Raw genomic sequence first — 19,613 nt, 5'->3', positions numbered from 1 at the left:
CTACATCCTCAGGTGAAGAATAGTGAGATTACAAGTGTTCAAGCCTTAGAACTCTTAAGAGTAACTTGTTTGCTTGGATATTTCAGGGAAAGTTGAGTAGAAAGCTCTTATTCATTGTATTCCTGTGGCTTCTTTGGTGCTCGACAAAGAGAAAAGGGTCAGATGATGCTAGGATCATGGGATTAAAAGTTTGAAGAAAATTTAGACATAATTTAACCCAACTCCCTCATTTTACATTTGAGGAAACTGATGATCAGAGAGAGGAACTGCCTCACTCAAGATCCTAGAGGTAGTCAGTAGCAGCACCGGTCCCCTTTCTGAACTTTTCACTTGTTTAGCTTAGAATTCATTCTACTCTAATCTTATACTCCTTTGAAGGGGGCTCATAACCACTCTGTGAAAATAGAAGCTGAAATTTGCTAGTTGTTTGAGGTATAAATGACAACAGTAATAATCGCTTACTTTTACATAATAATTTATAATAGGTGACAGGTTTCACTTTAAGGTTTGCACAGTGCTTTACATCAGGGGTGGGGAACCTGTGGCCTTGAGGCCACATGTGGTCCTTTAGGTCCTCAAGTGCAGCCCTTTGACTGAGTCCAAACTTCACAGAACAAATCATCTTAATAAAAGGATTTGTTCTGTAAAACTTGCATTCAGTCAAAAGGCTGCACCCAAGGACAGAGAAGGCCACATGTGGCCTCAAAATCACAGGTTCTTCACCCCTGCTTTACATTATACTATCTCATTTGATCCTTATAATTCCCTGTGGGGTAGGTGCTATTCTCCACTCCCCCTGCCCCATTTTACAGATAAGGGAACTGATTTTGAGATGGTTTAAGTGGCTTGTCCAGGGATGTATTTAGAGGAAATTTGAACTCAGGTCCTCTTGACTTCAACTCCAGTATTCTATCTACTAGGCCAAATTACTTTGAACACTTCATCCTTTTTTTTTTTTTTTTTTTTGTGAGGCAATTGGAGTTAAGTGACTTGCCCAGGGTCACACAGCTAGGAAATATTATGTGTCTGAGGCTGGATTTGAACTTAGGTCCTCCTGACTCCAGGGCTGGTGCTCTATCCAATGCGCCACCTAGCTGCCCCCAACACTTTATTCTTATAGAGTACTTTAGTGGGACTAGTAGCTGCTTTCATTTATAAAGCTTTTGGGTAAAAAAAAGTGCTTTATACATATATAATATATATTATTATCTCATTTAAGCTTGACTACAAGCCTGTGAAGTATATAAAAGAGGTATAACTATCCCCACTTTACAAGTGAGGAACCTGAGGCTCATCAAGTTTAAGTAACTTACAACCAGAATTAGAAGTGAGATTTGAACCTATGTTTTTCTAGCTCTTAGCAGAAAATTCTGTCTATTATCCCATACTGCCATTGAATGTAGGACTTGGATTCAGAAAGAACTGAATTCAAAACCTGCCTCAGACATTTACTAGCTATGCATACCTGGGCAAGTCATTTAACTTCTCTCAGACTTATTTTCTTCATCCACCAAATAGGTATAATAATAGTACCTACCTTAGAGAATTAAATGAGCTCATATTCTGAGTATGGAATTTTATCTTTTAGGGACTTGTTTAGTGATGATTATAGAATTATAACTCATTTTTAGGTGGTGAGATAGCTGATAATTTAAATCTTGACTTGTCAAAAGTGATGTAATGAGGAATTCCTTTTATAAGCCATAAAGTTTAAGACAGAGGCAGTGTGCCATAATGGATAGAGAATCAGCTTCACAGCCAGGAAAATCTGGGTTCAAGTTCTGCCCCAACACATACTGACTTCATTACCCTGGGTAAGTCACTTATCCTCTCAGTGCTAGGTGCCTCTCGAAGACTGTAAGTTGCAGAGAAGGTATCAACCTACATTAGTAGAAGGACGATAGGAACTCTCTTTTGTCTCTTTTTGTATCCCCAGAGCTCAGCACAGAGCCTGGAACATAGTAGGTGCTTAATAAATGTTTATTGATGATGATGATAATGAGTTTCCTCACTGAGAGTTCCCTTTACCAATGAAATCAGAGCTTTAGTCCCTATCCTTAGGTTATAAGGCATTGTTAATGAGAGCTGTTAGTAATTAATATACAATGCAAATGATACGCCCTCTCCCCTTGAGGCTTATTCTTTCTAGAGATGTCACTATTTCTAGATCCTGGTGGCTATTATCTACTGGCCCCAAGTTTACACTCCCTCCTTTCTCAATGATTTCAGTATCTAAGTCAGTCTTCCTTGACTCACATTGGGGATTTTGATATATATATCACAGCTTCCCTCAGACACCTAGTTTATCAACTTCTTCATTTCCTATAAACTGCATCTTGACTTTTCTTCAGCCACACACAGGAATATTCACACCTTTGATCTCATCATCACTCACAGTCCTGAACTCTTATTATTCTATTGAACCTTAACCTCTCAGTCTTCTGTCTCTTTCTTTGCCTCAAACCTTCTCTACCCTGAATCAATTGCTCACCATAATCTTAAGTCATTCAAACCATTGCTTTTCCAGGTCCATAGTCTTTATTCATGCCTCATTTTCCTCTCTTTGAAATTTTGATGTGAGAGTTATTGAACCCAACTTCTGTCAAGTTCTGTAACTGTGCTTCTGTGAATAATATTCTTTCTTCACCTTTGAATTCCTATCTGTCCTTTAAAGCCAAACTCATGTATCACTGCCACCATGAAGCCTTCCCTAATCCCCTATATCTTCTACCTTCCCTGTTGTACCAACCGAAATTTTCAACTTTGTAATGTGTTTACATGTAATACAATCATCTGTGAATGTGTCTGTCCCCGTACTAAGCTTTTAGTTTCATGAGCATGTGGATCTTATGTTATCTAAACTTTGTATCCCTCTTACTGCCTAGCACAGAGTTCTATTCATGGCATAACTGCTTAGTAAATATTTATTGAATCAGATGGCCTATGTTCAAATTTCACCTTGGTTACCACTCATGTGTTCTTGGGCAAATCACTTAACCCCTATGGGCTTCAGTGTCCTCACCTGTAAAATCAGGGAATTGGGCTAAATAACCTCTGAGATTGCTTTCACTTCAAATAAAATGGAACCCAGTTATTACTACATTGGAGGATGAAGCTAACATCTGCACTGTAGTTTATTATGTCGTAATGAGAGAGCTGGCATATCATTGGGTACCTGGGGAAATGATTTTACCTGCAGTATAACTAAATTAGTGGCAAAGCAAGGTGCTTTCTAGTGGAGCTTGGCTACAGTTGTACTTTGTATTGCTGCCAGTTTTCCTTCAAGGAGAAGAACTAGATGATGACCTTGATTTCTAAACCCCTCTATGCTTTAGGTCCTGGTTACCTGTCATACCAAATCTCTCCCCTGAGCTGTGGCAATTAAAGGAGAGCAGATGGCTTTTGATGACACTTCAGATCTGCATTTAAACTCCATGAGAGAGGCAAGGAAGTTCTTATTAGAGGGCACAAGTCCCTGAGACTTTAATCCTCTTGTGTGCTAAGATACCATGTGCTCTTTAGTAATAGAACAATTTTGTTTTTACTCCAAGTAGAACTAAGGCAGAAATGAGTTTAATAAAGCTACCATAAGGGTATCTCAATTCTTTCCTCTGGGAGCATTATATTATATAGGAGCCCACATGATGTAGCAAGCAGAAAAAACACTAGACTTGGAATCCAAAGACCTAGGTTCAAATTGTGACTTGAGGGTTTCTGACTAGATGACATTAATCAAATCTCTTTACCACTCTGACCCTCTGTTTCCTCTTCTGTAAAATGAGGAGCTTGATGTGAATGATTTTCTAAGGTTCTTTAAAGTTCTATAGTATTGGTCTTAGAAAATAAGGGCTAGAATGCCCTCACTTTTTCCAGTTGGCATTTTAGGCAGACTGTAAACTTGAAGACTATCCCATAGCCATCTTGTATGGGTGGTGGAAGCTACTTCAACATGATTACTTATATTCTTATGTGTAAATCATTCAAGATCACGGTGGGGAGGTTGTGGGATCTTTAAAACCTCAAAGCTCAATTCAAATGCCACCTCTTCCTCCAAGAAGCCTTCCTCTGTGTATATGGTCTGTAATTATCTTCTCCCACAGAGCTCATAAAATTTGTTTTGTGGCTCTCTAAAGTAGTAGTGTCAAACTCAAATAGAAACTGGGATCACTAGGCCATATGGAAGGATTCTTGTGGGCTGCATATTGACTCAGCTTTAAAATACAATATTATTTGGGCTTTATTTTGTTTTCATTAATGTTTTTACATTTTAATGTGGTTTGGGCGATACTCAGAAGTGTTGTGGGCTGCATGCTGCCTGCAGGCAGTATGTCTGCCACCTCCACTCTAAAGGACTTGTCTTATAATGATTATCTTTGCTGGTGTCATCTTCTTCTTAGCCTGGAAGTTCCATGAAGGGTGAGGCAAACCAATCAAAAACCATTTATTAAGTGCCTACTATATACCAAGCACTATGGTAGATTTGGGGATACAAAGATAAAAAGTGAAGCAATCCCTGTCCTCAAGGAGCTTATGGTCTTATCTATAATTTTTTCTTCCCCTTCATCTGATATGTTGTCCTGCTCATAGTAGACACTTAGTAGATGTTTATTTGAATGTATCAGTAAATGACAAAATGAATATCTTTGAAACCAAGAGGTTACTCAACTACATTGAGGGTCACAGAGTCATCCAGGAATGAAAACTAAACACTTACAGAATGCAAGGGATGCTTGACTTTGCGATGAGTCTGAAAGTTCCAGAAGACATCCTGTGTGGGTGGGCATTCCAATCCAGGAAATAAAGATGCCAGAGAGGTAGAACTGAACTAGATTCTTCCAACCCTGATCAGATGAGGATCTTACAGGGTGCAGGAAACTAGAATTCCCATACACAGTGCTTTAAGCCCTTTGGGGTTTTGGTGATTTGACAGTTGCCACTGTCCATCACAAACTGGAAATGCCTATTGGTATTTGTTTTCAGGAACACCTCAATCTTTTTGGCAGTAAGTTCAATCACAGGGCCTCAAGGTATATTGTTTTCTTATCCTGACTTATCCTGTAACTAGGTCTACCTGAATTTGTCTTCTGTAAAAACCCGTTTACTTCTTCTCTTTGTGTCACTTGGTTTGGGAAGTTTTTATGACCATTAAATAAGTACATATGATGTATCAGGCACTATGCTAGATGCTGGGAATATGAAGGCAAAAATGAAGTAATCTTTGTCCTTAAAGGTCATACACATCACAAGATAAATCCTTCAGAGATGTACAAAGCAAGGTGTTATTTGAGATCTGTGAGGGGAAATCATTAGAGACCTCAGACATTCAGGAAGGTTTCTATTAGGGGAGAGAAATGTACATGTGTCAATACATAGAAAAAATATATACAAACCAAATACAAGGTAATTTTTTTGACAAAGGTAAAGCAAGGGCTTTGTGTAAAACATAGTATTTGAGATACTATAGTAAGGTATGCAGATTTTCCTTTTTTGTTATTTTTGACCACTGAAGGCTATGCAGTGCTGATCCAAGAAGGTTCTTTGTAAACTATAAAAACTCTATATAATTGTAAATGATTATTACTAGTAATAAAATGGGCACAGATATATATTAAAAAACCCAGGGAAGTTATTTACTAAATTCACTACTACAAACATAGTTATACCCTAATGAGTCATTGCTCCATTTTAAGATGTCCTGGACCTAGTTGTAAGTAATTTCTATGCTGTGTCAAGTTTTTATGTACTCGATTTTCTGGACTTCTGCTTCCGGGAGCCAAGATGGCGGAGTAAAAAGGTAGGCACTCTCACCCTCCCCTATCAACCTCTGAAAAGCCAGAAAATATCACCCCAGAAACAACCCTGGAACAGTTGAACCAGAAGAAAGATAGGGTGCAGCAGGGCAGTAGCCCAGGTAGCTAGAGGGATTAACGGGAAAGGCCCCTCTTATCCTGGGGGAAGGGGAGCACTATGAAACAGGAGTCACCCAGCAAGCAAGTGGAAAGACTCACTTTAGCACACCAGGAGGAGATTCTGGTGCCTCGGCATTCTACAGCAAATGGGTCTCCAAGTGCCTCAGCAAAAATAAGGGAAGCAGCACTACAAAGGGCCCCAGGAGGATAAGCACCCGGCAGCATTTGTCTGAAAGGAGCTGAAGAAAGCAACCTAGAGGTGCCAAAAAGTTCCAGCCTTATTGATTCCAGCCCAACACTAGGTAAGCTGTCAGAACCCTGCAGCCTCCAACTGCCAACCAGGAGGAGATCCCAAAGCCCAGGTGGTCAAGCAGGCAAAGGCTAACAGCTATACCTCCGAGTGCCTCAGTGAGGGTGGGGTAACTGGTGGAAACCAGCTCAGAAAGCCCCCAGGTGCCTTGGCATTCTACAGCAAAGAAGTCTCCTAGTACCTCAACAGAAATAAGGGAGGCAGCACTGCAAGGGGCCCCAGGCAGATAAATACCTGGCAGCACTTATCTAAAAGGAGCTAAACAAAGCTAAAGGAAAGGAAAAGCAGGCAACCTAGATTTACCTGAAAGTCCCAGCCTTGCTGATTCCAGCCCAACACCAGATAAGCTGCCAGAACCCTACAGCCTCCAATTGCCAACATAAGAGGCCCCAGCACACAAAGCCAGTGACCAAGACCTAGGCTCCCAACACAAGAAGCTTGGGTCAGGGCCCTCTGCTCCCTGGCAGGAGAGCTTAATCTCTGTAAAGGCCAGGGAATAAAGAAACACCATGAGTAAAAAGAAACATAGGATAGACTCTTATTATGAGAAGAGTGAAGATCAAGACAGAAATTCTGAAGAGGACAACACTGTCATCAAACCCACATCTGCAACATCAAAAGGGAATAGGAACTGGTCTGAAGCCCAAAAAGCCTTCTTAGAAGAATTCAAGAAGGATTTTAAAAGTCAAATGAGAGAGGTAGAGGAGCCCTTTAAAAGTACAATTGGCCAATTGGAAAAAAAAAAGTACACTGAAGAAAACAAGTCCCTAAAACACACAATTGGCCAATTGTAAAAAAAAGTACAATGAAGAAAATAAATCCCTTAAAAATACAATTGACCAATTGGAGAAGAAAGTACAAAATCTAACAGAAAAAAACAATATGTTAAAAATTAGAATTGAACAAATGGAAACTAATGACTCTGAGAGAGCAAGAATCAGTCAAACAGAAACAAAAAAATGAAAAAATAGATGAAAACGTAAAATACCTGATGGGTAAAACAGCTGACCTGGAAAATCGATCCAGGAGACACAATTTAAAAATTATAGGCCTACCTGAAAGTCATGATGAAAAAAAGAGCCTGGACAATATTCTTCAGGAAATCATAAAAGAAAACTGCCCTGAAGTCCTAGAACCTGAAGGTAAAATAACTGTAGAAAGAATCCATTGCTCCCCACCTGAAAGAGATCCCAAATTGAAAACGCCAAGGAATATAATAGCTAAATTCCAAAATTACCAGATTAAAGAGAAATTACTGCAAGCAGCCAGAAAGAAACAATTTAAATATCATGCAACCACAGTCAGGATTACACAGGACCTTGCAGCCTCTACATTAAAAGATCGTAGGGCATGGAACATGATATTCCATAAGGCAAAGGAGCTTGGAATGCAGCCAACTATTAACTACCCAGCGAAAATGAGAGTGATTTTTCAGGGAAAGAGATGGATATTCAAGGAAATAGTGGACTTCCAAATGTTCCTGATAAAAAGACCAGAGCTCAACAAAAAATTTGATCTTCAAATACAAGATTCAAGAGAGACATAAAAAGGTAAATGGGACAGAAAGATACAATAGGTTTTTAATAAGGGCAAAATGTTTACATCCCTACAAGGTAAGATGATACTTGCAACTCTTGAGAACTGTATTGTTATTATACCATGTTAAAGGAGTATACATAAAGGGGGTGGATATAAGTTGACTTTGATGTAATGATAAAAAAAAAATTAATCAAGTGGGTTAAATGGATCCAAGTAAGTGGATTAGTCTGAGCTGGGAAAATGTACTGAGAAAGGAGGAGGCAGACAAGGGTAATTGACATTACAGGAAAAGACACAAAAACCTATTAGAGCAGAGGTAAAGAAGGGCGGGGGATGAGCATTGTTTGAGCCTTACTCTCATCAGATTTGGCTCAAGAGGGGAATTACATAATTAGTTAGGTATAGAAATCTAACTTGCACTATAGGCAGTAGGAGAAAAAGGGGAAAGAAAAGGGAGGGGGGATAGAAGGGAGGGAAGAAGTAAGAAGTGTAAAGGGGAAGAAAAGGGAAAAGGATAGTAGAAGGGAGGTGGGACTGAAGGAGGCGCTGATCAAAAACAAAACACTAGTGGGGGGGGAAGGAGAAAAGAGAAAGAAAAACATAAACAGGGGGGGAAAAGGATGGAGAAAAAGACTCAGATAGTAATCATAACTGTAAATATGAATGGGATGAACTCTCTCATAAAACGGAAGCTTATAGCAGATTGGATTAAAAACCATAATCCTACAATATGTTGTTTACAGGAAACACATTTGAAAAAGAGTGACACATACAGGGTAAAGGTAAAAGGCTGGAGCAAAATATATTATGCTTCAGCTGAAGTAAAAAAAGCAGGGGTAGCAATCCTGATCTCAGACAAAGCAAAAGCAAAAATAGATCTTATCAAAAGAGATAAGGAAGGAAACTACATGCTGCTAAAAGACACCATAGACAATGAAGTAATATCATTACTAAACATATATGCACCAAATGGTATAGCATCCAGATTCTTAGAAAAGAAGTTCAGGGAGTTACAGGAAGGAATAGACAACAAAACTATACTAGTGGGGGACCTCAACCTCCCCCTCTCTGAACTAGATAAATCTAACCACAAAATAAACAAGAAAGAAGTTAAGGAGGTGAATAGAATATTAGAAAAGTTAGGTGTGATAGACCTGTGGAGAAAACTGAATAGGGATAGAAAGGAATATGCTTTTTTCTTGGTGGTACATGGCACATACACAAAAATTGACCATGTACTAGGGCATAAAAACCTCACAGTCCAATGCAGAAAGGCAGAAATAGTAAATGCATCCTTTTCAGATCATGATGCAATAAAAATTATATGTAATAAAGGGACATGGAAAGATAGACTAAAAAATAATTGGAAACTAAATAATCTAATCCTAAAAGATGATTGGGTCAAAGAACAAATCATAGAAACAATCAATAATTTCATTCAAGAGAATGATAATAATGAGACAGCATACCAAACTTATGGGATGCAGCAAAAGCAGTTCTTAGGGGAAGTTTTATATCTCTAAATGCTTACATAAATAAAATAGAAAAAGAGGAGATCAATGAATTGGGCATGCAACTAAAAATACTACAAAAAGAACAAATTAAAAATCCTCAATTAAACACCAAATTAGAAATATTGAAAACCGAAGGAAAAATTAATAAAATCAAAATTAAGAAAACTATTGAACTAATAAATAAAACTAAGAGCTGGTTTTATGAAAAAACCAATAAAATAGATAAACCTTTGGTTAATCTAATGAAAAGAAAGAAAGAAGAAAACCAAATTACTAGTATCAAGAATGAAAAGGGTGAGACTACCACCAGGGAAGAGGAAATTAAAACAACAATTAGGAATTATTTTACCCAACTATATGCCAACAAATTTGGCAATCTTAGTGAAATGGATATATATTTATAAAAATATAAATTGCCCAGATTAACAGAAGAGGAAGTAAATACTTAAATAACCCCATCTCAGTAAAAGAAATTGAACAAGCCATTGATGAACTCCCTAGGAAAAAATCTCCAGGGCCAGATGGATTTACATGCGAATTCTATCAAACATTTAAAGAACAATTAATTGCAATACTATAGAAACTATTTGGTAAAATAGGTAAAGAAGGAATCTTACCAAATTCTTTTTATGATACAAATGTGGTGCTGATACCTAAACCAGGAAGAGTCAAAATTGAGAAAGAAAATTATAGACCAATTTCTCTAATTAATATAGATGTAAGCATTTTAAACAAAATATTAGGAAATAGATTCCAGCAACTTATCACATGGATAACACACTATGACCAGGTAGGATTTATACCAGGAATGCAGGGCGGTTCAATATAAGGAAAACTATCAGGATAATTCACCATATCAACACCAAAACTAACAGAAACCACATAATCATCATTAGCAGAAAAAGCTTTTGACAAAATACAACACCCATTCCTATTAAAAACACTAGAGAGCATAGGTATTAATGGAGTCTTCCTTAAAATAATAAATAGCATCTATCTAAAACCCTCAGCAAGCATAATATGTAATGGGGACAAGCTAGAAGCATTTCCAGTAAGATCGGGGGTGAAACAAGGATGTCCATTATCACCACAGTTATTCAACATCGTACTGGAAACATTAGCTTTAGCAATAAGAGAAGAAAAAGACACTGAAGGCATTAGAATAGGTAAAGAAGAAACAAAGCTATCACTTTTTGCAGATGACATGATGTTATACTTAGAGAATCCCAGAGAATCAAGTAAAAAACTACTTGAAATAGTAAACAACTTCAGCAAAGTTGCAGGCTGTTGAATAAACTCACATAAATCATCGGAATTTCTATATATTACCAACAAAGCCCACCAGCAAGAGATAGAAAGAGAAATTCCATTTAAACTTACTGTAGACATTATAAAATATTTAGGAGTCTACCTCCTGAAACAAACCCAGGAACTCTATGAATACAATTACAAAACACTTTTCATGCAAATAAAATCAGATCTAAATAATTGGAAAAACATCAGTTGCTCATGGGTAGGCTGAGCTAATGTAATAAAAATGACAATTCTACCTAAGCTAATTTACTTATTCAGTGTCATACCAATCAAACTACCAACAAATTATTTTATAGAGTTAGAAAAAATAATAAGAAGATTCATTTGGAAGAACAAAAGGTCCAGAATATCAAGAGAATTAATGAAAAGAAATGCAGAGGAAGGTGGCCCAGCCATTCCAGATCTTAAATTGTATTATAAAGCAGCAATCATCAAAACTGCTTGGTACTGGCTAAGAAATAGAGTGGTGGATCAGTGGAATAGGTTAAGTATGCAAGACACAGTAGCCAATGATGATAGTAATACATTATTTGATAAACCCAAATAGGGTTTATTTGATAAACCCTAGCTTCTGGGATAAGAACCCACTCTTTGAAAAAAACTGCTGGGAGAACTGGAAAAGAGTATGGCAGAAACTAGGCATAGACCAAAATCTCATGCCATATACCAAAATAAAGTCAAAATGGATACATGATTTAGATATAAAGGCTGATACTATAAGCAAACTGAGAGATCAAGGAATAGTTTACCTGTCAGATCTATGGAGAACAGAAGAATTCATGACCAAACAGGAGATAGAGAACATTACAAAAAGCAAAATAGATAATTTTGATTACATTAAATTGAAAAGTTTTTGCACAAACAAAGCCAATGCAACTAAGATTAGAAGGAAGGTAGAAAATTGGGAAAGGATTTTTACCACAAGTCTCTCGGATAAGGGCCTCATTTCTAAAATCTATAGAGAATTAAGTCAAATTTATAAGAATACAAGCCATTCCCCAGTTGATAAATGGTCAAAGGATATGAACAGACAGTTCTCAGATGAAGAAATTAAAGCCATCTATAGTCATATGAAAAAATACTCTAAATCACTATTGATTAGAGAAATGCAAATCAAAACAACTCTGAGGTACCACATCACACCTATCAGAATGGACAACATGACAAAACAGGAAAATGATAAATGTTGGAGAAGACGTGGGAAAATTGGAACACTAATGCATTGTTGGTGGAGTTGTGAAATGATCCAACCATTTTGGAGAGCAATTTGGAACTATGCCCAAAGGGCTATAAAAATGTGCATACCCTTTGACCCAGCAATAGCCCTTCTAGGGCTATATCCCAAAGAGATCACACAAATGGGAAAAGGATATACATGTACAAAAACATTCATAGCAGCTCTTTTTGTGGTGGCAAAGAATTGCAAATTGAGAGGATGCCCATCAATTGGGGAATGGCTGAGCAAGATGTGGTATATGAATGTGATGGAATACTATTGTGCTATAAGAAATGATGAACAGGCTGACTTTAGAAAAACCTGGAAAGACTTGTATGGTCTGATGCTGAATGAAGTGAGTAGAACCAAGAGAACGTTGTACACAATAACAGCCACATTGTGTGATGACTAATATTGATAAATTTAATCCTTCCTTGCAATACAAGGATCTAAGACGTCTCCACAGGCCTTGTGATGGAAAATGCTATCCACACCCAAAGAAAGAACTATGGAATCCAAATTGTTATTTTTTTCTTTTCTGTTGAGTTTTGTTTCCTCTTTCTGATGCTTCCTCCTATTGATTTTAATTTCTACTTACAACATCACTAATGTGAAAATATGTTAAATATGATTGTAAATGTATAGCCTATATCAGATTGTGCGCTGTCTTGGGGATGGTGGTGGGGAGGAAGGGGGAGAAAAATTTTAAACTCAAAAGCATATGGAAGTGATTATTGATAAATCAAAAAATTTAATAAAAAATTAAAAAAAGTTTTTAGGTACTCAATCACACTATGAGTCTATTTGTACAAAATTCTTGGAGATATTCCTACCTGCAAATATTTCCCAGCTTTCACTGGTCAGTGCAAATCCTTCCTTTAACATCAAAAATGGACGTGGTTTTATCAGTGGAAATGAAATGAATGAAGAGGTATTACCATCTGCTTTTCCATTGTACCTTAAAGAACCCAGGCACTTTTCATTTTAATTTCATCTGAAATTTGCTGTATATGTTGTCTTTTTCCATTAGAACATTAGTTCTTTGAAGGCAAGGATGGTCTATGATTTGCTATCTGTATACTTGGTCTTAACACAATGCTTTGCAAATAGTAAGGGCTTAATACATATTTTCATTCATTCAGTGAACAGTCAAGAGTCAACAACTGGACTTGGAGTCAGGAAGGACAATATTTAAATCCTGTCTTATTAGTTGTGGGACCCTGTGCAATTCACTTAACAGTCAACAGTCAATGATAAATATGTTAACTGATTGCTCTGTGCTAACACTGTGCTTAGTGCTAGGGATACAAAGAAATGAAAAAGTAGAGTTCCTGCCCTCAGGGAGTTACACATTCTAAATGCAGAGACAAGCATTCATCTCATTTTCATTCATTCACAGACAGCCTACCATCTGGAAAAAACAGTCTAAAATACAGAAAAAAAAAGCTGGAACAAAATCTGGATTTTCCTTTTGGAATTAACAAGCCTGCGTCACTGTCTTTCTCTGTCAAGAATAAAACCGCACCATTGGCCAAGATGAAAGGGTTGCCAATATCTATAATTAATGTTATGGGTCTCTTTGTCATGTGAAATATATCTGGCATTTTTTTTCTTATATTTGTCATTCATTCATCAGTGCAAAAGATCTAGGTCAGAAGCTTCACTCTCCAGGCACGTTTTGCTCATCAGTGTGATCCATTCAGCATTAGTTGATGGGACTATGTTATATTCTAACACTTGTTTTATCGTGATTGTTCTCTAATTTTTTCAGAGCAAATTTTGATGACACTGCAACTTACTCAGCTGTGGCAACCAATGTCCATGGACAAGTCTCTACCAATGCTGCTGTGGTTGTTAGGAGTAAGTATTAAAATGGGAAGAAGCATGCATTTTTCCTCCTTCTTTCCTGTTTGCTTTTGACAATCTTCAATGAAATATTTTGCAGGGTTCCGAGGAGAAGAGGAACCATACCATTCTGTGAGACTCCCCATTGGGTGTAAGTGTTTTGTTTTTCCTTTTTTTTTTTGGAGGGGTTTAAATGCTGTATAGAAATCATTATTTTAAAAGTCAACATTTTATCTGATATCAAGTAGGGAGTATATTTCCAAAGTTTTTCAAAGATGATTTTCATGCAGTCCAAGATTCAATTAGCTTCTTTTCTTCTAACCCTGTAAAAGACAGGATTAAGTGATTCTTAAAAAGATGAACTGAAAGAAAAACCCTGTAACAAAAAGATTCATGCTAGCGTATTTGAATCAAAATCTCTCTTCTGTGCTTTTGATATGGTAGGCCAATGCTGTTATGAATAAATTTTAAAAAATTATTAAGTATTTATTATGTGCCAAACTTCATGCTAAGCACAGAGGATAGACATGCAAAAAAATGTGATGATCTCTGTTCTCAAGAAACTTACATTCAAATAGGTGAAAGCATAGAATATAGGAGGAGGTGAGCAGATGGGAGGTATTTTTCTTGGATTGTTGCTGTGGGCTACTCTAAGTCTAGGGCAGCTTATTTTTATGTTCCTTGGATTTTGTTGGCCTACAGGAGTTAAGAAGTTAGGTTAGGCTAAACCTGTTCTTAGCAAAGTCCTGTGAATAACTTCTGCCTTATTAAACCATGAAATTTGAGCAACTATCTTTCAGACTAACACAGTAATTTTTATGAACTATGAAGGTTACCTGTAGCCTAGTGGGAAAGTGTCTAAAGATCAAGACTGGCATAAATGAAAAGAGTGAGAGATCACCTGTAAGCTTTGTACAATTTAGCTTCTACTTGTGCAAATGACTGTGTTTGCTTACAATGGTTTTTTAACTTTATCCCAATTTCACAGCTTGGATATTACAAACCAAGGGTCTGCATGTGAAGAGCCCAAAGTAAAATATCTTATGCTTCCACAGAATACATCAGTAGCAATTCCACTGAAACCAATAGATATTCAGTAAAAATTATCCACTAGAGCTGCGATATAGGCTTTGCACATTGTCAATTCTAAGTCATATCTGGATGAATTACCAATGACTTGGCATAGTGGATGTTTAGTGGACTGGACTTGGAGTCAGGAAGACCTGTGTTTAAATCTTGCCTCAGACATTTACTGGTTATATGACCCTGGGCAACTCACTTAACTTCGCTGTGCGTCAGTTTCCTCATCAATAAAATGATAGGGTTGGACTCAATGGACTTTAAGGTCTCTTTTAAATTTATGTCTTATGATCTTTTATATCCTGCTGTAGGCTTTTAGATTATCAACTCATAAACTTTTCTGACTTTCACATAACAGTTTTTTTGGTTTTCAAATGTTTAATATACATGAAGAAATGGTAAGTGAGCAAATGTTTGAATGTGTCTTAGGGTATCCCCTTGACTATATTCATAGACCAAATAAAAATTAATTGATTTGGGGATTATCTTAATTGTGGGGATTATGGAGGGCCCTTAGAATTTATTTATTTTCCATATCCTGAAAACCCAGTCCCATAGATATTAAATGATTTGCCCAAGGTCATTTAACTAGATAGTGGCGGAATCAGGTCTCTGCTTCCCAGTATGGTTGATTTTCCATGAATTATATGAAATAACTTCTCTTACACTCCTTTCTCTGCTCCCATCTTTTAGAAAAGGTAATTGAGGGACAATTGCATGTTTCCCTATTTTTTAGAAGTAGGAGTTTTTTTTAATACTCTTGTAAAGGTAGTAGGTCATACTTTTAAGTAGTAATTAACACTGAAATATAATATTCTGAACTATTTAGCTGATATATTTTGCTTTAAAAATCTACCTGGACTGCCTGTCTTTCTTACAAATGCCTGTTACTCATTTTTGCAGTGCCCTTGTCATCTGTAATTCCTTACACCCATTTTGATGTTCAATTTCTGGAGAAGTTTGGGGTCACCTTTAAAAGAGAAGGTGAAACTGTTACTCTCAAGTGCTCTCTGGTGGTTACTCCTGACCTGAAAAGACTCCAACCTCGAGTTGAATGGTATAGAGATAGTAAGTACCTTTACTTTTGTCCTTCTGAAATCTGTGATTTTGTTAGTATGGGCATCTCCTCTAACGATAGACATCTTCTGGTGGCCAAATCTTTGGTGACAAGCATCTCCAGTTTTGGATAGGCTGGCTTTTAGATGATAGTCTAACCCACGGTCTATTCTTAATACCTTTCCAACTCAGTTGGACCACATAGTTTTCATTTCTCTTTCATAGTTTTTGAGAGCCCAGAATTGCCTCCACTTTATATTGAGGCATCAGAAAAGGACTTCAGTAGGAATATATTTTTTAAAAGTTGAACATGTAAATCTATAGAAAGGAGATTATTTGGGCAATTTCTCACTTATCTCCAAGTTCTATGCATAGAAATGAAAAGTGATTCATTTGTATTGATTTTTGTGGCACCTTTATTATAACTACTTTTCCAGATAAATATTTGACCGCATCATTAGCTGAAGGCAGCCAAAGCTATGTTGAGTGACTAGATAGAATTTGGCAGCAATGTAATTGACCTTGAGAGTTATCTAAAGGAATTGTTGACAGGTTAACTTTAGGGACTCTGAATTTAGATGAGTTCCCAGAAAGGAATTTCTGTTGGTACTTAAGAAGAATATCTACCTGACAGTTGCCTTGAGCCAAAGAGGTGTCAATTGTTTCCCTTGGCATAGTAGTAGGAAAAGTATCTTTTGCTTGTAGATTTTTGAATATCAAAACCAATCTGCCCCACTCTTGGGTTTTTCCTGAGTTGCTACTAAATATTTGAAGGAAATATTTACCACTGCCATCATTGTCATTTGGTTAGTGCATTCCTCCATTCATGCTGCAATACTATGTGCAAAGCATTATTCTATGGCATGAACACAATTCCAAATACTTGCTTTATGCACTACTAGACCCCCCCCCCCTTTTTGGGGGAGGAGTTACAGGTAAATCTTGGTAAGAGGAATCCCTCAACTAGTGCAAATTGGCACCTGCTCTGTCTGGATAGTCTTAAAGAATTGCTTATAATACTGAGACTTACCCAGGGTTACACAGTTTGAATGTGTGAGAGGCAGGACTTGAACTCAAGTCCTCTTGACTTCAATATGGTTCTGATAATAAGTATCTTAGGGAGAAAAAAAGCACTAGGGCCTAGAGAGGTCTAGGAAGGGTTCATGGAGAAGGAAAACTGGGTCATAAGACTATAAATTTAGGGCTTGAAGGGAACTTAGAAGACATATAGTCCAACCTGCATGAGAAAATTGAGGACCATGAAGTTAAATTACTTGGCAAAAACCATACACGTATTAAATGGAAAAAATCAAGTTTTAATCCTAGATTTTAGGATTCCAAATTCAGTGCTCTTTCCACTGCACTATCAGTAATATTCTATTTAGTGGAGAGGAGAGGTGTTAAAAGAAAATCTTTCTTTGGGCCTTGCCCTCAGTAATGAAGCAAACCCAGGAAGAGAAAATTTAAAGGAATTTATTATACCACCCAGGGCAGCTAGGTGGTATAGTGGATAGAGTGTCAGGCCTGAAGTCAGAAACTTATCTTCATGAGTTCAAATCTGGCCTCAGATACTTGCTAGCTGTGTGACCCTGGGTAAATCACTTAACTCTGTCTGTTACTCATTTGTAAAATGATCCAGAAAGGAAATGGTAAACTACTCCAATATCTTTGTCAAGGAGACCCCAAATGGGATCACAAGGAGTCAGACACAGCTGAAATGACTGAACAATAACAATGAAAATTGTTACACCCAAGGCAAAAGTGCGTTGAATGGAGCCAGACCACAATTTCAAGATCCATCCCCCAACCCCCTTTATAGACAACTTTTCAAATTAAGAACAAGACATCCCTGATCAATACTTGTTCCTGAAAGGCAATGGACTTTTGCTCTCAGCTATTCCCTCAATGTCATGCATCATAGGGAAATGAGATTAGAGATAAAGGGGATGGGATGAAAGCCCATGTTGCTATGTGCATATCAGCAGGTAATGCAAAGGACAAAGGGATGGGATCAAAGTACATTTGGCCTCTGTGTTTGACACCTGAAGACAAGAAAGATTGGAAACAATGGAGTCATTCTGGACTAAATGAGCACAGATTTCAACATGTGGAAGGATTTTTCCAGGGAGGAGGAACAATATGAGCAAAGGGGAGGAGACACAAAAGTGCAAGTGTTTAGGATATCCTAACTAGATGGGATTTCTTGTTAGGATAGTTATAAGCATGACAATAATTTCATACTAAATATACGAAGATGGTTGTGTGAGGGGAAAATCCTCCTGGATCTCTAGCATAATTTGATGGGGGTTGGAGGAGTAGAAAAAACATATAATTTACTGAAATGGAATTTGGACATGAAAAATCTCCATAACACCTAAAATTACACTGAGCTCAACCTTTGAAATTTCACCTTTAGGTGGAGAGTGCCTGTATTTCAGATTCCAAGGAAGTTTCATTAACCTTGATCAATTTGAGTAGAATATATTTATAGGAAAATTTACTCAAGTTTAGCCCTCCATTTTCAGTTATATTCCTGTGATATTTGAATGTGATTTGGCCATAAAAGTTGCCCATCATAACCGGTCATAATCAGGTCTTTTAGATTTTGCTATTTAAATGCAAAACTATAAGAACAATTGTCTATGGTTTGTGCCTAATCATTAAAATGCAAGAGGATATTTTTACTATTTAAAATTAATAAGCTGCAAGCCACTTGATGGAAAGTAAGCCCCAGAGGCAATGTCAGTCAGTTGAGTGAAATCCTTTAAAAAACTATGGAGAAATGGACTATGCAAATTGGAAATCTGATATTAAAGACACAATTTAAAATGGATCAGCTCTCTGAGGCTATCATACTAAAGCAGTCACATAAGAAAAAACCTCAACAAACTGAGTATTTACAATAAAACCACTCTTTTTGGTTGACTCAAAGTCACTTTATATATTTCTGCTGCTGATGTTGTAATAATGAAACCAATACAGTCCATAGATCGAGACCTCAATTCATAGTTCTGGTTTTAAAAACCTTAAAATTCTGGCTTCTTAAAAAAACTCAGTGGCAATGATGAGTCATGAACTGGTCCTAGTTTAGTGTGAACATTGGCTGCAAATTTTAATGATGAAAAAAAAAAGTCTTTTCCTTTAGTATAGATGAGGAACTTCCATGAGCAGAAAAAAACAGCCAGGATTATTATTATTATTATTATTATTATTATTATTATTAGTTGTATTATTTGTATTGGCAGCCGTCCCAGAAACACGGATAATTTTGCAAATCATTTACAATGTCCATTTCCTCGTGTTCATCAGCTGTGACCTCTCAAATCATATTTTCTTGTGCTTAATCTTTAGCAGGCATTAAATAAATATATGCTGAATTGAATGGAGAGGTCTACTATCTACATACATGTGGAATTTTATTCTTATATATTGTAGTGAGCTAGAAGACATTTGTAAAAGTGAGATATTCTCTGATAAAAGTCGGGGGAAGTTAGGTTTGTTGTAAGTAAAGTACTTTTGTAAACATTAAAGTGTTTTTTTTTTAAACATTCCCTCAGGGCTTACTCTCCCAATTTCCATTTGGTCTAGCAGATTGGTTTTCTACAAGGCAATGACTGCTCCTCTCAGGATTCTAGAGGTAATCCTGAGGGAGTGGGTCTATTTTTCTAGCTCTTTTTATCATAAGTTACTATCTGATCTTTTACCCATAGCTTACCAGCTACCCTGACCTAATTAGCTCTTAGAAAGGTGGTGTAAGGTGGTATATTAAGAAGTTTGTACAAAACATCATCACTTCAAAATGGTGGCATACCCAAAAGTAAGTAGAGTCC

General features: G+C 37.0%; 1 protein-coding gene across 1 annotated transcript in view; it reads left to right on the top strand.

Moving 5' to 3' along the window:
* MYOM2 (myomesin 2) overlaps positions 1 to 19,613 on the top strand; it is a 153,633-nt gene that overhangs the window by 25,629 nt on the left and 108,391 nt on the right. The window contains exons 6-8 of the mRNA XM_027840377.1: positions 13,574 to 13,662; positions 13,748 to 13,798; positions 15,631 to 15,795. Coding sequence (XP_027696178.1) covers positions 13,574 to 13,662; positions 13,748 to 13,798; positions 15,631 to 15,795 — 305 coding nt within the window. The remainder of the gene's footprint in view (positions 1 to 13,573; positions 13,663 to 13,747; positions 13,799 to 15,630; positions 15,796 to 19,613) is intronic.

This window comes from Vombatus ursinus, unplaced genomic scaffold, assembly GCF_900497805.2.
Source record: "Vombatus ursinus unplaced genomic scaffold, bare-nosed wombat genome assembly UNPS02014841.1, whole genome shotgun sequence".
Taxonomy (NCBI): Eukaryota; Metazoa; Chordata; class Mammalia; order Diprotodontia; family Vombatidae; genus Vombatus; species Vombatus ursinus.
Note: the sequence above shows the minus strand (reverse complement) of the source record. Positions and strands in the feature narration are given on the sequence as shown.